The sequence below is a fragment of the Muntiacus reevesi genome, chromosome 15 (assembly GCF_963930625.1).
Source record: "Muntiacus reevesi chromosome 15, mMunRee1.1, whole genome shotgun sequence".
Lineage (NCBI taxonomy): Eukaryota > Metazoa > Chordata > Mammalia > Artiodactyla > Cervidae > Muntiacus > Muntiacus reevesi.
In genome coordinates, this window is record NC_089263.1 from 43,193,557 (window position 1) to 43,211,419 (window position 17,863).

General features: G+C 39.8%; 2 protein-coding genes across 4 annotated transcripts in view; one reads left to right on the plus strand and one right to left on the minus strand.

Annotated features, from left to right (window-relative positions):
• The first annotated feature begins 2,319 nt into the window (after positions 1-2,319).
• INSM2 (INSM transcriptional repressor 2) lies at positions 2,320-3,951 on the plus strand. Its single transcript, XM_065905955.1, has one exon. The coding sequence runs from the start codon at positions 2,320-2,322 to the stop codon at positions 3,949-3,951; it is 1,632 nt and encodes a 543-aa protein (XP_065762027.1).
• A 2,062-nt stretch (positions 3,952-6,013) lies between these two features.
• RALGAPA1 (Ral GTPase activating protein catalytic subunit alpha 1) overlaps positions 6,014-17,863 on the minus strand; it is a 200,159-nt gene continuing 188,309 nt past the window's right edge. For 2 of the 3 annotated variants that reach the window (XM_065906823.1, XM_065906825.1), the window contains exons 39-40: positions 16,105-16,229; positions 6,014-7,367 (exon numbers count right to left, since the gene is read on the minus strand). In XM_065906823.1, coding sequence (XP_065762895.1) covers positions 7,219-7,367; positions 16,105-16,229 — 274 coding nt within the window. In that variant the 3' untranslated portion in view covers positions 6,014-7,218. Of the gene's footprint in view, positions 7,368-15,471; positions 15,503-16,104; positions 16,230-17,863 lie in introns of all 3 variants that reach the window. The other variant, XM_065906824.1, reaches the window with a different exon arrangement.

Below are 17,863 nucleotides of genomic sequence, written 5' to 3' on the forward strand. Positions count from 1 at the left end.
CACTGGGTTGTTTTCACCTTTGGGCTGTTGTGGATAACGCTACATCTTGATGGACATCACTGTGCCGGCGTGTTGTTCAGTCTCTGTTTTCAATTCTTCTGTGTATATACCTGGAAGCACAAGTGCTGGGTCATATGGCTGACAGCAATTCTGACAGAGTACTATGCACCCAATGAAAAGCCACCCCCCCAAAAAACGGGCCTGTCTTAAAGTATTAAAATTCTTATATTCAATTTTCCAAACCATACAGTATTTGGGTCATAAGGAGAAATAAGAGGACAAAAATTGAGACGTTGAGTTAGAAATCATACATAAAGTGGCATGTCAGAAGCAATTCGAAAAACAAAGCTTACCTACACAGCTAAAGGACTCAAATAGTTTAAGTAGTGATTCAGAATATTAATTTTGATCATAAAGTATCAGGTTTATTTATTTTATTTAATTTTGTATGGTTTCATGCTATTTAATGGGAGACATCATAATGATTTTTTTTTTCAAACTTGGGACCTAATCCATTAGTGAGTTATCAAATACATTCGTTTGCTATGACTAGCATTTTTAAAAAATAAAATAGAAGTGAATAGAAAATACAAAAATGCATTGCACCTAGTTAAGGGTAAATGTTATTTTGTAAAACTTTTGTTTCAGTTACCTGTGTGTTCTGTAAAACATTTCTTAATGTGGGATGTGATCAGAAAAAAAATAGTTTGAAGACACTGGTCTAGTGGAAAGTCTGAGCTTTGGAATTAGCGAGAACTTGGTTTGATTGTGGGCTCTGGGTGACTTCAGCCAGTGACAACTTCTCTTGTGGCTCAGCCCCCTCATCATAAAAGGAGAATAATAGCTACTTCTGTTTTGTGTTTGTGGAAAGATTGGAGATTACTTAAGTAGAATGCACAAAATATAGCCGCTGATTAACAAATATATAATTACTTCCAAATCTTTCCTCAAATAATGCTATGCAAAAATGCTTCATGCACTAGAAGGAAGACAAAATGTGTGTCTGATGACTGGATCTGTTATGCCACAGTCTACTCTGAAAACATATCGGCTCAGTCTGTTTCTCCAATTTTACTTAGGGAGGAGGCTTGAACACACAGTTCTTTTCCCTTCCTATTCTCTGATTGTACTTGTCTATACCATGGATTTGGGGCACTTTACTATGTATCTGCCATAGATATTCTAATTATTTTTCATGGTTCAACTAGTATCACAAACTTTCAGATCTCTTCTAGTGCTGAAAACAATGCTGGATGAAAATGTATTGAGTTTTTAAAGGTCCATAGCACATCTTTGGCCAAGTATCTCTTACACAAGGGGAGCAGAAGAAATCCTGATTCCACCAGTATTTTTCAATCTACTCCATGCTAAACAGTTCAGTTAGGCACTATCATGTCTCTGGGTAGTACAAGTGGAAGGTGCGAACAGAGAAAGCACTTTATCTGAGGACAGTCGAAAATTAGATCCTGTGTTCCCCTCCCCGCTCCTATTCCCATGGGGAGGAGGCATTCATAAGCCCCGAGGACCGGGGCCCAGAAACCTGCTGGCGTCCTGAGCTCCAGAGGCTTGCCAGCACGCACGCTCTCCCGCACTGAGAGCCCTTCTTCCCAGATGAATTCTCATAGTATCACAGACGCGCGCAGCCTCGATCGATACTGGATGGCAGACGTGCTCCCACCGTCAAGTGTAGGCACAGGGCGGTGGAGTCAGCCGCCCTGCCGCTCTGTTGCAGCTTCTCATCAGCTCGATACCAGCAGAGGACGTTAACCCGTTCGCCGGCTGACACCCACCCCGTCGCCTCCCCGGCACCTGCGGCCCGGCGCCCTTCTTCTCAGCTCTGCTCCCGCAAAGTGGGGGGGAGGGGTGACTTTCCATCAGCCTCCCCCACGCGGGGGCAGCGGAGTCCCGCCCGCAAGGAGGGCGCTGTGAGGTGGCCTCTCCGCCCGGCACCCCAGACGGCCCCTGGAGGCCGCTGAGGCAGGGAGCGCCGAGCTTCCTCACACTCCGCACTTTACCTTCTAGCGTCTTCACCCGGTGGGCGGCAGGGAGGAGGCGCAGTTAAGCCGGGCCCGCGCCGCCTCCCGCCTGGCGGACCCGCGCGAGCCCAGTCGCGTGAAAGCCCCGCCCCCGCGCCCGTTCCCACTCCTGATTGGCTGGTCCAGCCCGAAGGCGACCCGGCGGCCCCCCGGCCCGCGTCGCAGCTATAAAAGCGGCGGACGCATGACGGCCACGGCGAAGCTCTGGCAGCTGCGGGCTCGCCCTCTCGCAGACCCCGCGGCGCCCCTGTCACTCTTTGCCCCTGAGCGCTCCGACTCCATCATGCCTAGGGGCTTTCTGGTAAAGAGAACTAAACGGACGGGCGGCTCTTACCGAGTGCGCCTAGCCGAGCGGGTCTTCCCGCTTCTGGAACCACCTGGGGCGCCGCCCTTCCCCGAGGAGGCTTCCAGTGCCCCTCAGCCCGGTGTGGAGCGGGAGGCACCCCCAACTCTGAAGGAGGAGGCGGCCCGTGAACTGTCAGGGTCATCCTGTCGGGCGGCTAGGGTGAGCCCAGCGGCGGGCGGGCGGGAAGGTGTGGGATGGCGGGCGGATGGTAGGGAGGGTCCGGGGCCCAGCCCCAGCCCCACGAAGCCGGCGGGCGTGGAACTGCGCCGGGCGTTCCTGGAGCGCTGCCTCAGCTCACCCGTCTCTGCTGAGTCCTTCCCCGGGGGCGCTGCCGCCGTGGCCTCTTTCTCCTGCTCGGTGGCACCAGCAGCTGCACCGACCTCGGGGGAGCAGTTCCTGCTCCCGCTCCGGGCACCGTTGCCGGAGCCCGCGCTCCATTCGGACCCCGCGCCCCTTAAGCGGGCCACCGGCGGCGAGCGCCGCGCCAAGGCTCCTTCGGGCTGCGCATCTGGGCCCGCGGCCGCCGGAGTCAAGAAGCCAAAGGCCATGAGGAAGTTGAGCTTCGCCGATGAAGTCACCACGTCCCCTGTTCTGGGCCTGAAGATCAAGGAGGAGGAGCCCGGGGCGCCGTCCCGGGGCCCTGGGGGCAGCCGCACGCCGCTGGGGGAGTTCATCTGCCAGCTATGCAAGGAGCAGTACGCAGACCCCTTCGCCCTGGCTCAGCACCGCTGCTCCCGCATCGTGCGCGTCGAGTACCGCTGCCCCGAGTGCGACAAGGTCTTCAGCTGCCCTGCGAACCTCGCCTCTCATCGTCGCTGGCACAAACCACGTCCCGCAGCGGCCAATGCAGCCACGATCTCCTCGGCCGACGGGAAACTGCCCCCGTCGTCGTCCTCCCCGGATTCCAGGACTGTCGCTTGTTTCCTGGCCGAGGGGAAGGAGAACAGCCGGGCGGAGCGAACTGCAGATCAGCACCCGCAGGCCAGGGACAGCTCCGGGGAGGAACAGCACCAGGACAGCGCCCCGCAGCCCGGCCTCCAGGTGCTGTCCCACCCCGAGCCTCCGCTCCCTTATACGGCGGGGCTGTTGGGGCGCCGGGTGCCTGAACCCAGCAGTGCTAGTGGTGTCGGGGGACCCGAGATCTTCGTGTGCCCATATTGCCACAAAAAGTTCCGTCGCCAAGCCTATCTGCGCAAGCACCTGGGCACTCACGAGGCGGGCTCGGCCCGCGCGCTCGGGGCCGGCTTTGGCTCGGAACGCGGCGGCCCCCTGGCCTTCGCTTGCCCGCTGTGCGGGGCGCACTTCCCGTCGGCAGACATCAGGGACAAACACCGGCTGTGGCATGCGGTCCGCGACGAGCTGCTCCTGCCCGCTCTGGCCGGGGCGCCTCCGGATGCACCGAACCCAGGCGGGGCATCCGACGGGAGTGCTCAGCAGATTTTCTCGTGCAAGCACTGCCCGTCCACTTTTTTTAGCTCCCCGGGGCTGACCCGACACATCAGTAAGTGCCACCCCTCAGAAAGTCGGCAGGTACTGCTGCTGCAGATGCCGCTGCGGCCGGGCTGCTGAGGGCTGAGACGAGGGAAGCTGTAAGGTGGGCCGCGGAGGAAACGATCCTGGGGATTTCTGTGGGGTTTCCTTCAACTTGCGAGTTTACCCTCTTTCCTTATTTTCTCACCTGAAACTCTCAATAGTGTCTGTTCCGCCCGAGGAGCAGACAGAGAAATGTAAAATCTCTCTCTAGAGCAGGTATGTATATGGTATAAGCGTTCCCGGTCAAGAATTGTCAGCTTTAAATCTTCCTCACAAGATAGGATTCTCCCCGCCCCCACCAAACTCTGGAGACCCCAACGAATCCTATATGACTTGTAATTCCTATGGAAAGTCGCAGTGAGTGCGTGCATGTCTCTACAAAGGATTCTAGCTACCAAAAGTGGAGGTCCTTTTTTTTTTTTTTCTCTAGCCATTGCAAGCGCCTCTGTAGTTTCTGTCTCAATAGGGTCAGATGTCTTGCACTGTATATTCTGTGAATTAAAAGTTACGTGATTGGTGCCAAACTTACATTGGGTGGGTGGGAAATACAAGACCAGTGTCTGTGGGCAGGAAATGTAAGATGTTTGCGAACTTTTGGGTGATGTGGAGATCTCCTTGTACACTTTCCTTTACTCAATGCTTAGTCCACTCTGAAGCTCGTGTCTGAAGGTGGGGAATAACACCTGTTACTGAAAGGAGTTGAGACCCCTCCCAGATTCTCACCTCTAGCCCTTTTGTGTGCAGTATTCGGGATCCTTTAATATAAGCTTTTGGGAAATAAGAGAACTCATTTCTTAAAGTTTAAGTTTTAGTAGGGTTTCATCCAACTTGTTTGAATGCTTCTGTTGTAAATCTTATAATGTGTATTATATATGACAATATGTTCAGCTTAAGGAAGATGTTAATACTTAAAACCCACTATGAAAATGAATAGCAATTCATTCAATATTTCAGCAGCAACCTGGCTTTGAATTTCTTTTTGTAAACCATATTTAGCATGCGTTCTGTACCTGTACCCTAATAGCCAGAGTTTGGAACACTGGCTGAGTACTGCTGGACAGGTAGCCCATATTTGTAAGATGCTTATCACCAAATAAATGTACATAGCTGGTGCTTTGTTGTGTTCTGTGTTTGTCTAAAGAATCCCATTGAACACAGCCTGTTTCTAAATGCCACACTTCTCATCTCCCCAAAGCCAGTAATCTTGGTGACCCACTTAGTCGGAATACAAAGAGAAATTATATTTTGTAAATGATTATAATGGTGCATAAATGGGAGATTTTCCTTGGAAGTATGGCTGCATAGACTGAACTCCAAAAAGCAAGGGATATGTACTATTCTTCAAATATTAAAGATACTTTACCACCCAAAAATGTGAACAGAAAATATTTTAAATATTTTCTTCTTTTTCAAAGTTAGTGAATAATTTGAAGATGAGTAAAATGTTAACTATGCTAATTAACTTCAGTATTTTTACGTTAGTATTTTCAATTTGTTACATATTATCAAACCATTAACTTGTTCATTTCTTTTTTAAAGGAAAAGCACTATAGAAATTTGTAAGTAGGTTATTTTATCTTTTTTGCAGTTCTTCACTTTGGTTGTGGGAAACGGTCTATATTGTTTAATCTTGTTCCCAGGGCGCTCTCTATTCATGTTTATCCTTTATATAAGCTTTAACGGGAATTTTAGTTTGTTTTCTACATAGTTTCATAGGAATTTGTTTTTATTTATAAAGAAATAAAAATTTTAAGTGCATAGGAACTCTGAAAGCTTCCTTTACAAACTGTAAAAAGTTTTGTTCCTGAATATATATTACCAAAAAAAGTAAAATTTAAGTAAAGAAGCATGAGGGTGAGATAAACAGATGCTTTAACCAAGTGCATTGGAGGAAGTTTCTGGTAAGAGGCTATGAAAGTGAAAACTCTATTTTTAGTAACTGTGGTTAGGATCTCTGAGAAATAAATTGGGGTGTATCCAAAGAAGAGAATTAAAATTCATTTTTCATGATTAGCTAAGATAAACCTAGTTTTATGCTTTATGGCCCTGCTTATTATTAAGTCTGAAAAAATATAAAAGACCACTCATGAACACAAAATGATAAGAATATTTTTATTGTATTATTAAATACCATCTTTTTTCCACTGTTACAAATTTGTAGATACTACATGAATGATGATACATAATTTATATTTTATAGTTTGCCGATATGATGTATTTACACATGCAGTTAGTACCAATGTCATGCTACATTTCTTTAGGAGATGCTCGTTCAAAAAAAAAAAAAAAAATGTGAGCAAAATGTGAGCAGCTTATCTACTGTAGGAAAATATTTCTGGAGGGTGGAATGTATACCAACCTGCACCTGCATATTCAATATTAACAATATTAGATTAATTTAGACTCCTGGGTCATGTTCCCTTTTCTTTTAAAATAATACACATAATTTAAGCCACACATTTAGAAAAGTTTTCTTTTTTTTTTTCCTACCCACCCCACCTCATTCTTCCCTTTTTGGTACTTAAGAAAGAACATAGATATACCAGGGTCCAGCAGCCAATAATAAGGGGCCATAATCTCAAAACAGAAGTGGCATTTAACAGTGATACCATTTAAAAAGCAAAACATTAGAAAAATATTTGGAAGCTAAACATGAATCAGAGTTCAGCACAGTGATTTTTCTGGTTATTAGATATGTCATGGCATCACCTGCTGCACAGCCAAGAAATGAGACACTGCTTTGGGGAAGAAAAAGGTAATGCTAAAATTATTTCAGCTGGAACTTGAGATGCTAAAAGACCATTTATTTTAAGTGGTTTATTTTGATAACATAAATAATCCATACACATCAAGTGTATTAACAAATCTGCAACTTCTGGCACAACTTTACAAATGTTTAAAGATGTACATTTATTAAAAAATTATATATTTACTGAGCCATAAAGTTGTAATGGGGCATGATAAAATCATGAGGCTATCTGTCCAATTATATTTTGGCTCAAAGTTAATTATGAAATTGAAAGTAAAACTACTTAGACATAATTATTGAGGGAAGGTAAAGGGTGTAGAATAAAGCTTCACCCCTTCCTCCCTCATATGGCAGCTTGGAGTGTGGGGGAAAAAACCAATGGAATAAACAACCCAAATCTAAAATACTAAGTTACAAATTATTGAAATCCAGTGTTTTCTAAAATAAATGTTCAGGAAGGAACATGCATATTACGGCAAACACAAAGCCTGGAAGGGTTAAGCCATGTTCATGCTAGGGTGGCTACTGTTGGCCGCTGCCAGGCTGCTGTCTCCTTAGGACTTATTGGCGGAGCCAGAGGAGCGACGCAGCTTCATGGACATGCGGCTTTTGCTCGTTCGAGGAGACATTGGAGAGGCCAGGTCGGCCCCATCTACCTGCGCCGCTGTGGGAGTTTCACTGGGTAGGATCTCTGGGTAGGAGCCTGTGGGAAACAGCAAGCGCGTTAGTGCGAATCCTCTGGCTCTCCTACAAGAGTAACTTCTCTGCTAGAGATCCAAAGACCTTAGTGAGGTCTTTTGAGAGGAAAGAGCAAGCCCCAGATTTGCTTGTTACAACAGTCTACTAGTATTTTATTTAAAACCCAGTGATCTGGTGGGCTCATGTCATCATAGTAGCCAGAAAACACCAATTATTATTTCCAGAACCAGAACCAACCAGAGAGCTCCCCAGAAGAAGCAATGGGAAGCAAGATCTTTGGGACAGAAAGGACAGGGATCCAAAGCACCATCAGCATGCATGTGAGGGCTGGAGAAGCAGGTGAGAAGGACCAATTCCTATCTCTCGGGTACAGAATATAATCAACAAAAGGGCCTTCACTGCTCAAACTGGAAAATAAAACAGCACCAAACGCTCCCAGAAGGAACTTGGTAGTATGAGACAATTAAACATGCTAGGAAGTTAAATTTAAATATGTTTTAAGAAGGAACAAGATAAATTCCGGGGGGGGAGAGGAGGGTGAGGACAAGATCTCTCATCTGAAAGTCAGTTCAAAAGAAAAAGCCGCTCTCTCAAAACGTCTCAATTTAGAAGAGACAAGTAATGCTCTTGTTTTCTTAAACTTCTGTAGTTACCAATAGAGTCAGTAGATTTAAATATTTAAAAGAAGCAAAACTGGAAAATTCTTCATATGTACAAAGCAGTTCTTCACCTTTGCATGTTATTTCTATGAATTATGATTCTCTAATTTATAGCAGTACTACAGAACTTTGCATACTATAGGCATGCAAATATTTCATTAAAAATTAAAACCCCTGAATAAACAAAAAAATCTGCAAATAACAAAATTTTAAAAATTCTGTATATTTTTAGGCACTTTAATCCAGGTTTCCTTTATGTACATAAAAATTATGTGTGTCACAAACAAAGGTACATGACACAAGCTGTAGGTTTCAACTGACCCAGCTCCTTACTCTGTAGGAAACTTCTGGCACGTCTGTTAGCCACTGGAGCTCCTCACTGACACTCTGAGCTTGGGAATACTGATACCACGACTTCCGTATAGTGAAACACTTGTGCCTAAGTTTAAGTTATGGATATTTATAAGGAAACAAAACCGTTCAATAAGGGGTACAGATCCTACTAAGATGTCTTAGAAAATTAAGAATGTATCTCTGTAGAACACTTTGAAGTGTTTTCAAGGTCAAATAGTATACTCAAGAACAAGTATATATTGTCAAGGAAAAACAAGTATATTAATAGTCAAGGAAAAAATATTTTATCACTAATCCTAATTCAGGTAAATTGCCCTCTTTTTCAAAGTAACTTCTCCAACATTCTTTCTTTTCTAACTGAAATGAGGTTGGCCTTCAAAATACAAGAAGGACATGTACTTCTGTTCGCCTTTACTCTTCCCAAAGATCTGAACTGGTTCATACTGGACCCATACTGGAAATCTTAGAGAATACGAATCCACGGCCCTTTTTAGGGGAGCCCTGCAGACGGATGGCAGAAGGAAGGTGAAGAGCAGTAGCTCATGCTTTTCGGGTAATGCATACTTATTTCCGGCCAGTCATGAGAGGCCTTCCCATGTCTGTTTACCTTGAGATGGCCAATGTTTTCTAGTGGAGGTTTTGGGAGGAAGAGAACTATCACTGCATTTCTTTCTTTGTTGTGAATGAAGAAATGGAGTAGCGAGCAGAAGTGAGAAAACAAAAGAGAAGACAGATAACAGATATGAGCGACATAGTGCAGAATTTTACAGGTGTTAACAAAGGAACCGAGAAGACAGTAATCAGGTTTTTATTATGAAATACAATTGGGCATGCAATGTGTTAGGGCGATGAAGTTTCACAATGGACAAATGCTTGTACATTCAAATGTTATACTTACCCACTAACAAAACAAGTTCAAATGGGAAAAAAGAAAAGAAAAAAAAGGTCTATGAGAAATTCTATAAACATCTGCCTTTTCAGGTGTTCAGTGTACTGGTGGCAGGTTATCCTAATCACTCCATCACAGATTCTCTCGGGCTGTACCGTCCAACATGGTAGCCACAGTCACATTACAGTTAATTAAATGAAAATTTAAAATTTGGCTTCTTGATGCAAAGGAGCATCTTTTAAATTGTTTAGCAGTCACAAGTGGTTAGTGGCAACCCTAATGGACAGTGCAGACACAGAACATTTCCATCATCACAGAAAAGAACGCTACTTAGAGTATGCCAAATTCAAAGAACTTTTTTTTTTTTCAAAAACAGCAATTCCTCTACATCCCCCTTACTGCCTTCAAGGTGAAACCCCTTTCAGTCAACTGAGTCAAATCGGACTTTTTAGTGTGTGTGTGGTATAGAGCTATTAGGACCTCCTCATGTTTTAGCAAATGATGTTTGTGCCGGATACTCAGCATACCCAAATTCCATAAATAATCAATGGTGGATAGATCTCAGTTTTAGATTTAAAGAATAATGTGATACTTGCACTTCATTTCACATCCTACTTTAAGTATTGACTTATGTCACCTGAGTCATAAAGAATACTGACTTATCTCTATCAATAACATATTCTCAAGTATCAAGTTTAAAAAGTATATGCTCCTATGCTTTACAAAATGTATCTATTACTAATGTTTTTACAATACTCACACAGACTGGTGTCTGTATCTTGATGGTACAATATATTGATTCATATTTTGTACACTGATTACAATGAACTTTATTACAAGCAACATGAAGAATATGACTTTGGGGATCTATAGATTATAAAAGGGCACTTAATGGATCGTTATTTGTTGTGGCTTTGATTATACTACTTGCTGACAGGCATGACCCATTTAAAACTGCTAAAGTTACTGGATCTACTAAATGATGCCTTTAAAAATATTGTGACTTTGAAAGCAATTCTAAATAATATTGAACTAAGAGGTAGCGTCATGTTAGAAACAGCACAGGCATGGGTTAGACAGACCTAAATTAAATGACAAGTTTAGTTTGCTGGATACTGGGCAAACTAACCTGAGACAGCTTTCTTATTTGTAAAATGGAGACAATACTAGCTGTATTTCAAAGTTGTGGGAATGAATGCCTACAAATGCAAAGACCCTGACATATAGCAGGTATACAATAAAACTACAGTAAGAGCAAAACTTAACAGACTTTAAATCAAAACAGATGAAGATTAGAAAAGACGGGATAGAAACTAGAAATAGTTTTTGAAGAAAATGACCAATAACAAAATGCTAATTGGTAAAATGTGGAGAACATAACCATTTAGTTTGGGGGAAAATAGAGAATTTATCCACTTTTAATATTCCTACAAAATATAACCTTTGTTAAAGAACAGATTACCCAAATAATCTTACTGCTTTAATACTGTTAAAGGAGTAGATATGTGGTTAAGATTAGTGTGGACGCACCACTGAATGTCATCAAGTTAACACATAATTTAAAATAAAACAACACAGAAATACAGGCAAACATGAGGTTTCTTATTAAGATATTCAAGAACTACCATTATTGCAGACTGAGAACATATCAGTCTAAACTTGTCATATTTTATCTCCTTACAAATGGGAAAAATGGGTTTCAGTCACTCGGTCGTGTCCGACTGTTTGCGACCCCATGAATCGCAGCACGCCAGTTTAGGATAAATGAATTCATTTGAGTTCATGGAGATAATAAACAGCAGAACTAGGATTTAAATCCAGATCAGTCTGACTTCCAAAGCCCATAGTTCGCCCATGGCAACCTTAAAACTATATAAAAAATAATGAAGATTTTTCAATGGATGGAAAAGTAGAGCCTTCAAAATAAAAATTTTTAACAAACTCTGATTTGCAAACATGACAGGTTACTGGGCAATTTCTCTCCTCCCTCAATATCAAGAAGGGACTGAAAATATTTAGACTAAATGAATAATTATAGTAGTTAAGACCGTGCACTCTGAAGTCAGACTCTGACTACCAGGTGACTGGGTAAACTTTCTTGGTTTTCATCTCATAGGAGATTCAATGAGAGGATGCACAGTGATTGTTCAATTATTGCTATTTTCATTACACGAATTTTATATCTGAATGACTGGTCTATGTGAAAACTGAACCTAGTAATTATTGTTATTAAAGGTTAATGAACTTTATTTAAGATTAATATTATCTGCTTCTTGGTCAACATACAAGCCAAATTTCTAAGTTCAAAATATTTAGAATATATTTGGCTGCTTTTAATTTGAGGCTAACCTACTGATAAATAAATATCATTAGGAATTTGTTTTTAAAAACAGTAAACAAACGTATAGCTTATATGTCAAAGGCAGTTGATTTTTTAATTGGCACTCACAAATACTACTTAGCATATATATAAAATAACTATCTTCTGAAAAGCTAAAATCTTTTCTTCTAGATCATTTCAAAGTCTGGGAAAAGGAGAAAACTTTTAATGGCTACATTTTGATGATTCAGTCCATTGAAAGATTCAAAGAGATGGGCCTGACAATTGTAATACTGTCTCATCTACATGTGGCAATATAGATTTTATGAATTAATAGCAAAACTGAGGTTGGAATGAAGAAAGATTAGAATCTACTGTAGGTCTTCTTAATCACTATTTGGATTATTTGAATCTTACTACTTATTTTTAGAATATTTACTTAGGAACCTATATGTTTTCTAAAGGTAATTATACAAAGTGGTATGTAATATGTAGATATACATATATTTATGTGTATATATAGTTGACCTTTGAATGTGGGGATTAGGGGTGTCAACTCTCTATGTAATGTGCCTGTAACTTATAGTCAGCCCTCTATATATGCAGTTCTCCCTATAGGTAGGTAGTTCTTATTCCTCTGTTATCTGTGGTTCTGCATTCATGGATTCAACCAATCTAATATTGTGCAGTACTGTAATATTTGCTACTGAAAAAAAATGCATGCGTAAGTGGACCTGTGCAGTTCAAACCCATGTTGTTCAAGGGTCAACTGTACATGTATATGTGTGTGTGTATATGTATATATGTATGTATATATGTGCAAGTGAGAGGGAGTCAAATACCAATCAACCCTTTACTTTTAAAAATACTAAAATTTCTAACAATCTGTAGAGAAACAAATCCAAAGGGAGGTATCTAATACTAGTTCAACTGAAATAATAGAGGTAACTCTAGATGTGCTACTAACAGAATGTATTAAAAAATACTTATGGCTGATGATAGTAAAAAAACGTAACACTGGAAAAGACTTAGGGTGGGGGAGAAAAGACAAGAGTTACTTTGAGAAGATAATATGATATTGGGGGAAAATATCAGGATTTTGAACTGCCAATATAATCTGACCAGGAAGAGGAGTAATTTCAAAGTTTAGAGCTAGAGGAGAGGTGTTCATGAATATTAAGATGTTAAAAAAGAAGGTCACTGTAAAACTTTTGATATTTTCCACACACATGCCTGACAAAGATAAAGGGATTTTTTTTTCCTGTAATTTTTTTTTTTAAATAAAGGACATGAAAAATCTAATAATGTTTTAATGTGGTTATGGAAGATCAACAATGTGTGACATCACGATATCTCCCTCAATGACCTTAGGGATAAAAATAATTTCCCTTAAGTATCAGTCTACTGCCACAGACAGAGTCCATTTTGAGAAAATATAGTTATGAAATTTATGGATCAACTATGATACACCAAAAATGTTTTTCATGTCTATTTAAATAATACTAAAAATTACCTAGAAAAATCCTCCTTGGATTTCAGTGTCATCACAACTGATAAATTACTGTTATACAGGAAGTAGGTATTAAATAAGCTTGAGCCAAGTTAAGTACATTTATAGTAGTATTTTTCCACTATTCTACTGAATAGAATTATATTACAGGTTTGGCAAGAAGGAACAGAATTATATCCTTTATATGATTATCATTCTTGTATTCCTTTAAAACATAATTTCAATTTGTTGTATTGATTAGTATTAGTTTATATAGATGTGGTATGCATAGGCTATCTGAACTGCTTCTCAATTGCAGTTCTGAATGCCATTTCCTTAGTGTGGCAAATCAATTTTTTCATTATATTAAAAAGTAATAATGAACCTAAAAATCTTCACACTACTATGCAATTTTTACAAACCATAGGTCAGGTCCATATGGCTATTATGTGGCCTACTTTATGTCTTCTCTCTATACTTTAACTTATAACTTTAAAGGGAGTTCTGCATGTATGAGTTGGTTTGTGACAGGAAAATCAAAATCTGAGCTGATTGGGGCAAAGAATCATTCTTCAGATGTCATTATGTTTTTGCTACTGTAAACGGGTAAATATTTCCTTTTTTATATTATTGTGTTGAGTTGAAAACCACTCTGGGGTCTCTCTGGGGGTCCAGGGGCGAAGATTTCGCTTTCCAGTGTAGGTGTGTGGGCTCCACCCCTGGTCGGGGAGCTAAGACCCCACATGCCTTGCGCCCCAAAAATCTAACACAAAACAGAAACAATATTATAACAAATTCAATAAAGACTTTAAAAATGGGCCACATTAAAAGACCACCTTAAAACTACTCTGATAAAAGTTTTATCTTTCATAACTATTCAAGTCTGTGAAAAAGCATAAAAATGTGTTCAGTAATACTGGAAAAGTTATTTACAGGTAAAAAGACCTTTTAAAAAAATTCAAGGTCATGTTTCTAATGGTTCCTAAAAGCAAAGACAATTAGAAAAAAAATTAACCAGGGACTTTGCTGGTGGTCCAGTGGCTGGGACCTCTGGGTTTCTTCTAAGGTGGGGGCCAGGGTTCATTCAATCCCTGGTTGGGGAACTAGATCCTGCAAGCTGCGACTAAGACCAACCACAACCCCCTCACCCCCAAATTAACCAAAGAGCCTTGAGTTGGCTGCTGTATCATCATCCTTTACCTCAAGTCTCAGAAAGTGAGAATACTACTTACTTCCCATATTACGTATCTGGTCAAATGTGCAGGATAATACATAAAATATAAGAAAAACATTAAGAACAGGAATATGAAGGACTCCAGCTAGTAAACAACTACAACATAAAACCCGACAGCCTGTATACATTTAAGGGGAGAAGCTGGTCTGAACATGGTCTTATCAATATTTTCACTTGTGAAACTTATGGTTCAACTATGATACACAAAAGTGTTCATGTCTATTTCAATAATGTAGTCTGATATTTTATCAGATATTCTATTAAAAATGAAATATCCAGGTATACTTAACTAGTTTGTACTTTGTTGTTCATTAATTTTAGTATCTTTCTTTTACCATCTTTCTTAATGCCAAGCTGAGTAATTTCAGATAGTGTCAATCCACCGAAGCAAACCTTAAGACTTTTTAAATCTTTCAAAAGATTGAACCCAGTCTAATATAATTTTCTCTTTGTTAGGTATTTTATATTATTAATTGAAAGGGCTCCAAGTTTCTTTGTAAAATTATTTTTATAATGGCCAATTAAATGGTGACAGGAATGAAACTTTAATTTCAAAGACTAAACTTCAATTGAGAATTAGTTATTTTTTTCAAGTCAATTAGTCCAGAAAAGTACTGTGCCTGTTAAACTTATTTAATACAAAGAAAACTTACATAGTATGAAGAGAATTTGAAGGCTTGTTATAATGAATTTCAAGTATACTGTATTCTTTTTTCCTGCTTCCCTTGAGCATCATTAAAACAGTTTTTGTATTTCAGGTGCCTAGTACAGTGTAAGGCACACAACAGTAGCTATTTGATGAGTGAGGATATCCAACAACAACGCAACACAGTACAGAATACAGACACACCAGTTCAGCTCAGTAGGACTACTTTTTCATGCTGAGAAATAAAAAGGCCAATACAACAAGGTGTAACTAACTTCAACCAAGGGTTCTATTATTAGTTATTTTTATTCCAGAACCAATGTTAGTGTTTCATGCAGACCTAGGTTAGTAAGTATAATTCTGGAAGAAATTTAGTGACAATTTCTGAAATGTTTAGTATGAACCAGGGCAGTGTTAAGTTTGCTTATTAACTGAGTTACAAGCTTAGTGCTTGCTAATTTTTAAAAAAGGAAATGGGGGAAGAACAAAGGGTGTTTTGTGTGACACTTTGTCTTACCTTCAGATAAACAGAACTGATATTTAATGATCTAAAGAGGGAAAATAAAATAAATGAAACAATCATAAGGAGTGCAAAGTATTACAGAATAGGAAGGCCATGAGTCATTTATTTTCTTACTGATTTCTTAAAAATTAGTTAATTGTAAAAATGCAGTACCCTCTTATAATCTTCAAATATTACAAATAATTTACTGTTAAGTACTTCTAAATCTAGACCAGTTATTTTAACTTTATTTGTAAAATCAGAGATGATAAGGCAATATTCTTGGCCATAAAATTTGATTCTCCAAATTTGAGAGTGCCTGCTCAACTGTGTTTCTTTTGCAGATACTTCAGCAATGATTCTGTGAAACATAATTGTTACTGCCCTTTAGCTAAGATAAAATGTAGTGTATGTGTTTTTAATGAAGACCGTTGATGTTTAAAGGAACTGTATTTAGGTAAAAGAAAGTATAAATCAAATTTATAGGCCAAATATGAAAATAATGATGAAAAATATCTATACTTCAATGACTGGAATTGTATTCAAGTAAGTTTTTCATTAAGAGTTTTGTTTTTTTCTCAGAACAAAAGGGTATTGCATTTCAAGTTCGAATAATGACCAGTAACTAATACTTGCTTTTAACCTTACCGGCATCAGATGGTAAATGATGGTAGGGAGCTGGAGAAAAAACCTGTGCTGCAAAATCTTCAAACGTTGTTGGTTCTAAATGGTGCTGGACAATCGTTTGCAGATACCGTGCTCTCTCCTCATAGCTGATTTCCTTCAGTTAAGGTTGAACTTAAGTGCAGCTTACATCAGAAAAGAACAGATCTGCTCAAAAAGGCCTATCACTGCTAAGCCATTACTTCTTGATAAATATATTCGCCAACTATTCTTGCATATCACAAAGAGTAAAAAAATGTAGCTGTTAACATAAGTTTACTCTTCCGGACACCACTATACCTGGTAGCTTAACAGGGATACATTTATTAGAATATAACTAACAGTAAACTGTTGGAAGAAAGAAAGGCTAACAGTTTACTTGGAAGAGGATTCAACTGCTACCAGGGCCGCCTAGCCTCATCTTGTCTGGTTAAGCAGCTTCGATCTGCAGATGTACTCTGAAAAGCCACATGATAAATATTATAATGCTGCTTAAAATACTATGTCTGAAATTCTATTTTTCATTTGCAATGATTTATTGTGAAAAATTCCTGCATATCTTCTTCTTTTTCTAAATCCCTGCATTTTCCCAACAATTGTTCTCATTTTGAATGGAAGACTACTGTTGCTGTAATCCTTGAATAACTCCATGCAGTTAAGATAAATACACAGTTGAATCTGTATGTCAGAAAAAAATACGCAGTCAATTATAACACTGAAACAGACAGGAATATTTGCAAGGAGTCCACAGGACTCCTAAATGCTGTCTAACAAAAGCATCTACAGGGCACCGACACTGACAGAAGAATACTGTACTTCCCTTTCACCGCACTTTCCTCTCTGATATTATTGACAGGCAACCAGTATCTTGAAGTGTTGTTGCTTCTGAACAACCCACTCCAGGCTTCCTGTTTCAGCAGGCCTGATTGTGCTGTTAGCACAGAGAAGGCGAGAAAGAGAGAGAATATTTCTGTTGTTCACAAAGCAACTATGGAAATGGCTGTCAAAATGTAGAGCAGCAGGCAGCAACATACAATTATCAGGAAAAACTCACACGCTGACTTCATGTCGTACAGTTCCTGAACTGAGAAATCCGTTAACCTTTCTTCTACAACTTTTGAAAGTTTTCCTGCTGTACTCGGTGTGCTATGTTGACAGGCTTTACATAAAACATATAAATAAGGATGAAGGATAATAAAAATCTGCCTATTTCTTCTTCCCTATTCATTGGATTTCCCCTAAAGCCCATTTTAATATTTTACCCTCAAAATTCATTATTCTTTCTTTTTAAAATTGCAATTCAATTTTTATTCTTCAGTTCTTTAAACTGTAGACCAGGTCTATAATCAAGACCATGAAAAAATTTTGAGAGGAAGATAATTTAAAATGTTAATTCAGTGGGAGATCCCATAGCCAGTTATATTTACGAGGCATTATTGGGAGAAATAAAGTTAAGTCTATATTCATTATGCACTTGACTTAAGACTGTGATGTCTTTCGCCATCTAAATGACTTGAGTAATCTCTTATATTACATTTTATGTATCAAATATTCAAATAATCTTAATTCCAATTCCTCGTAATCTGTTATTTTCACTTCTGAGACTGAACTTCAAAATAATTTCACTCCTGCAATGGGCAGCAACAGGAAAAGATGCTATATTAAAATGATCAGCAGTAGGATTTTATAGAAGGATCATGCAGACATTTTTGAGTGTTAACCCAGAAAAGTAATATAGCACACT

Bases quoted from the DNA above. Each gene is read 5' to 3' on its own strand.
- INSM2 (XM_065905955.1), top strand. From the start codon at position 2,320: ATGCCTAGGGGCTTTCTGGTAAAGAGAACTAAACGGACGGGCGGCTCT.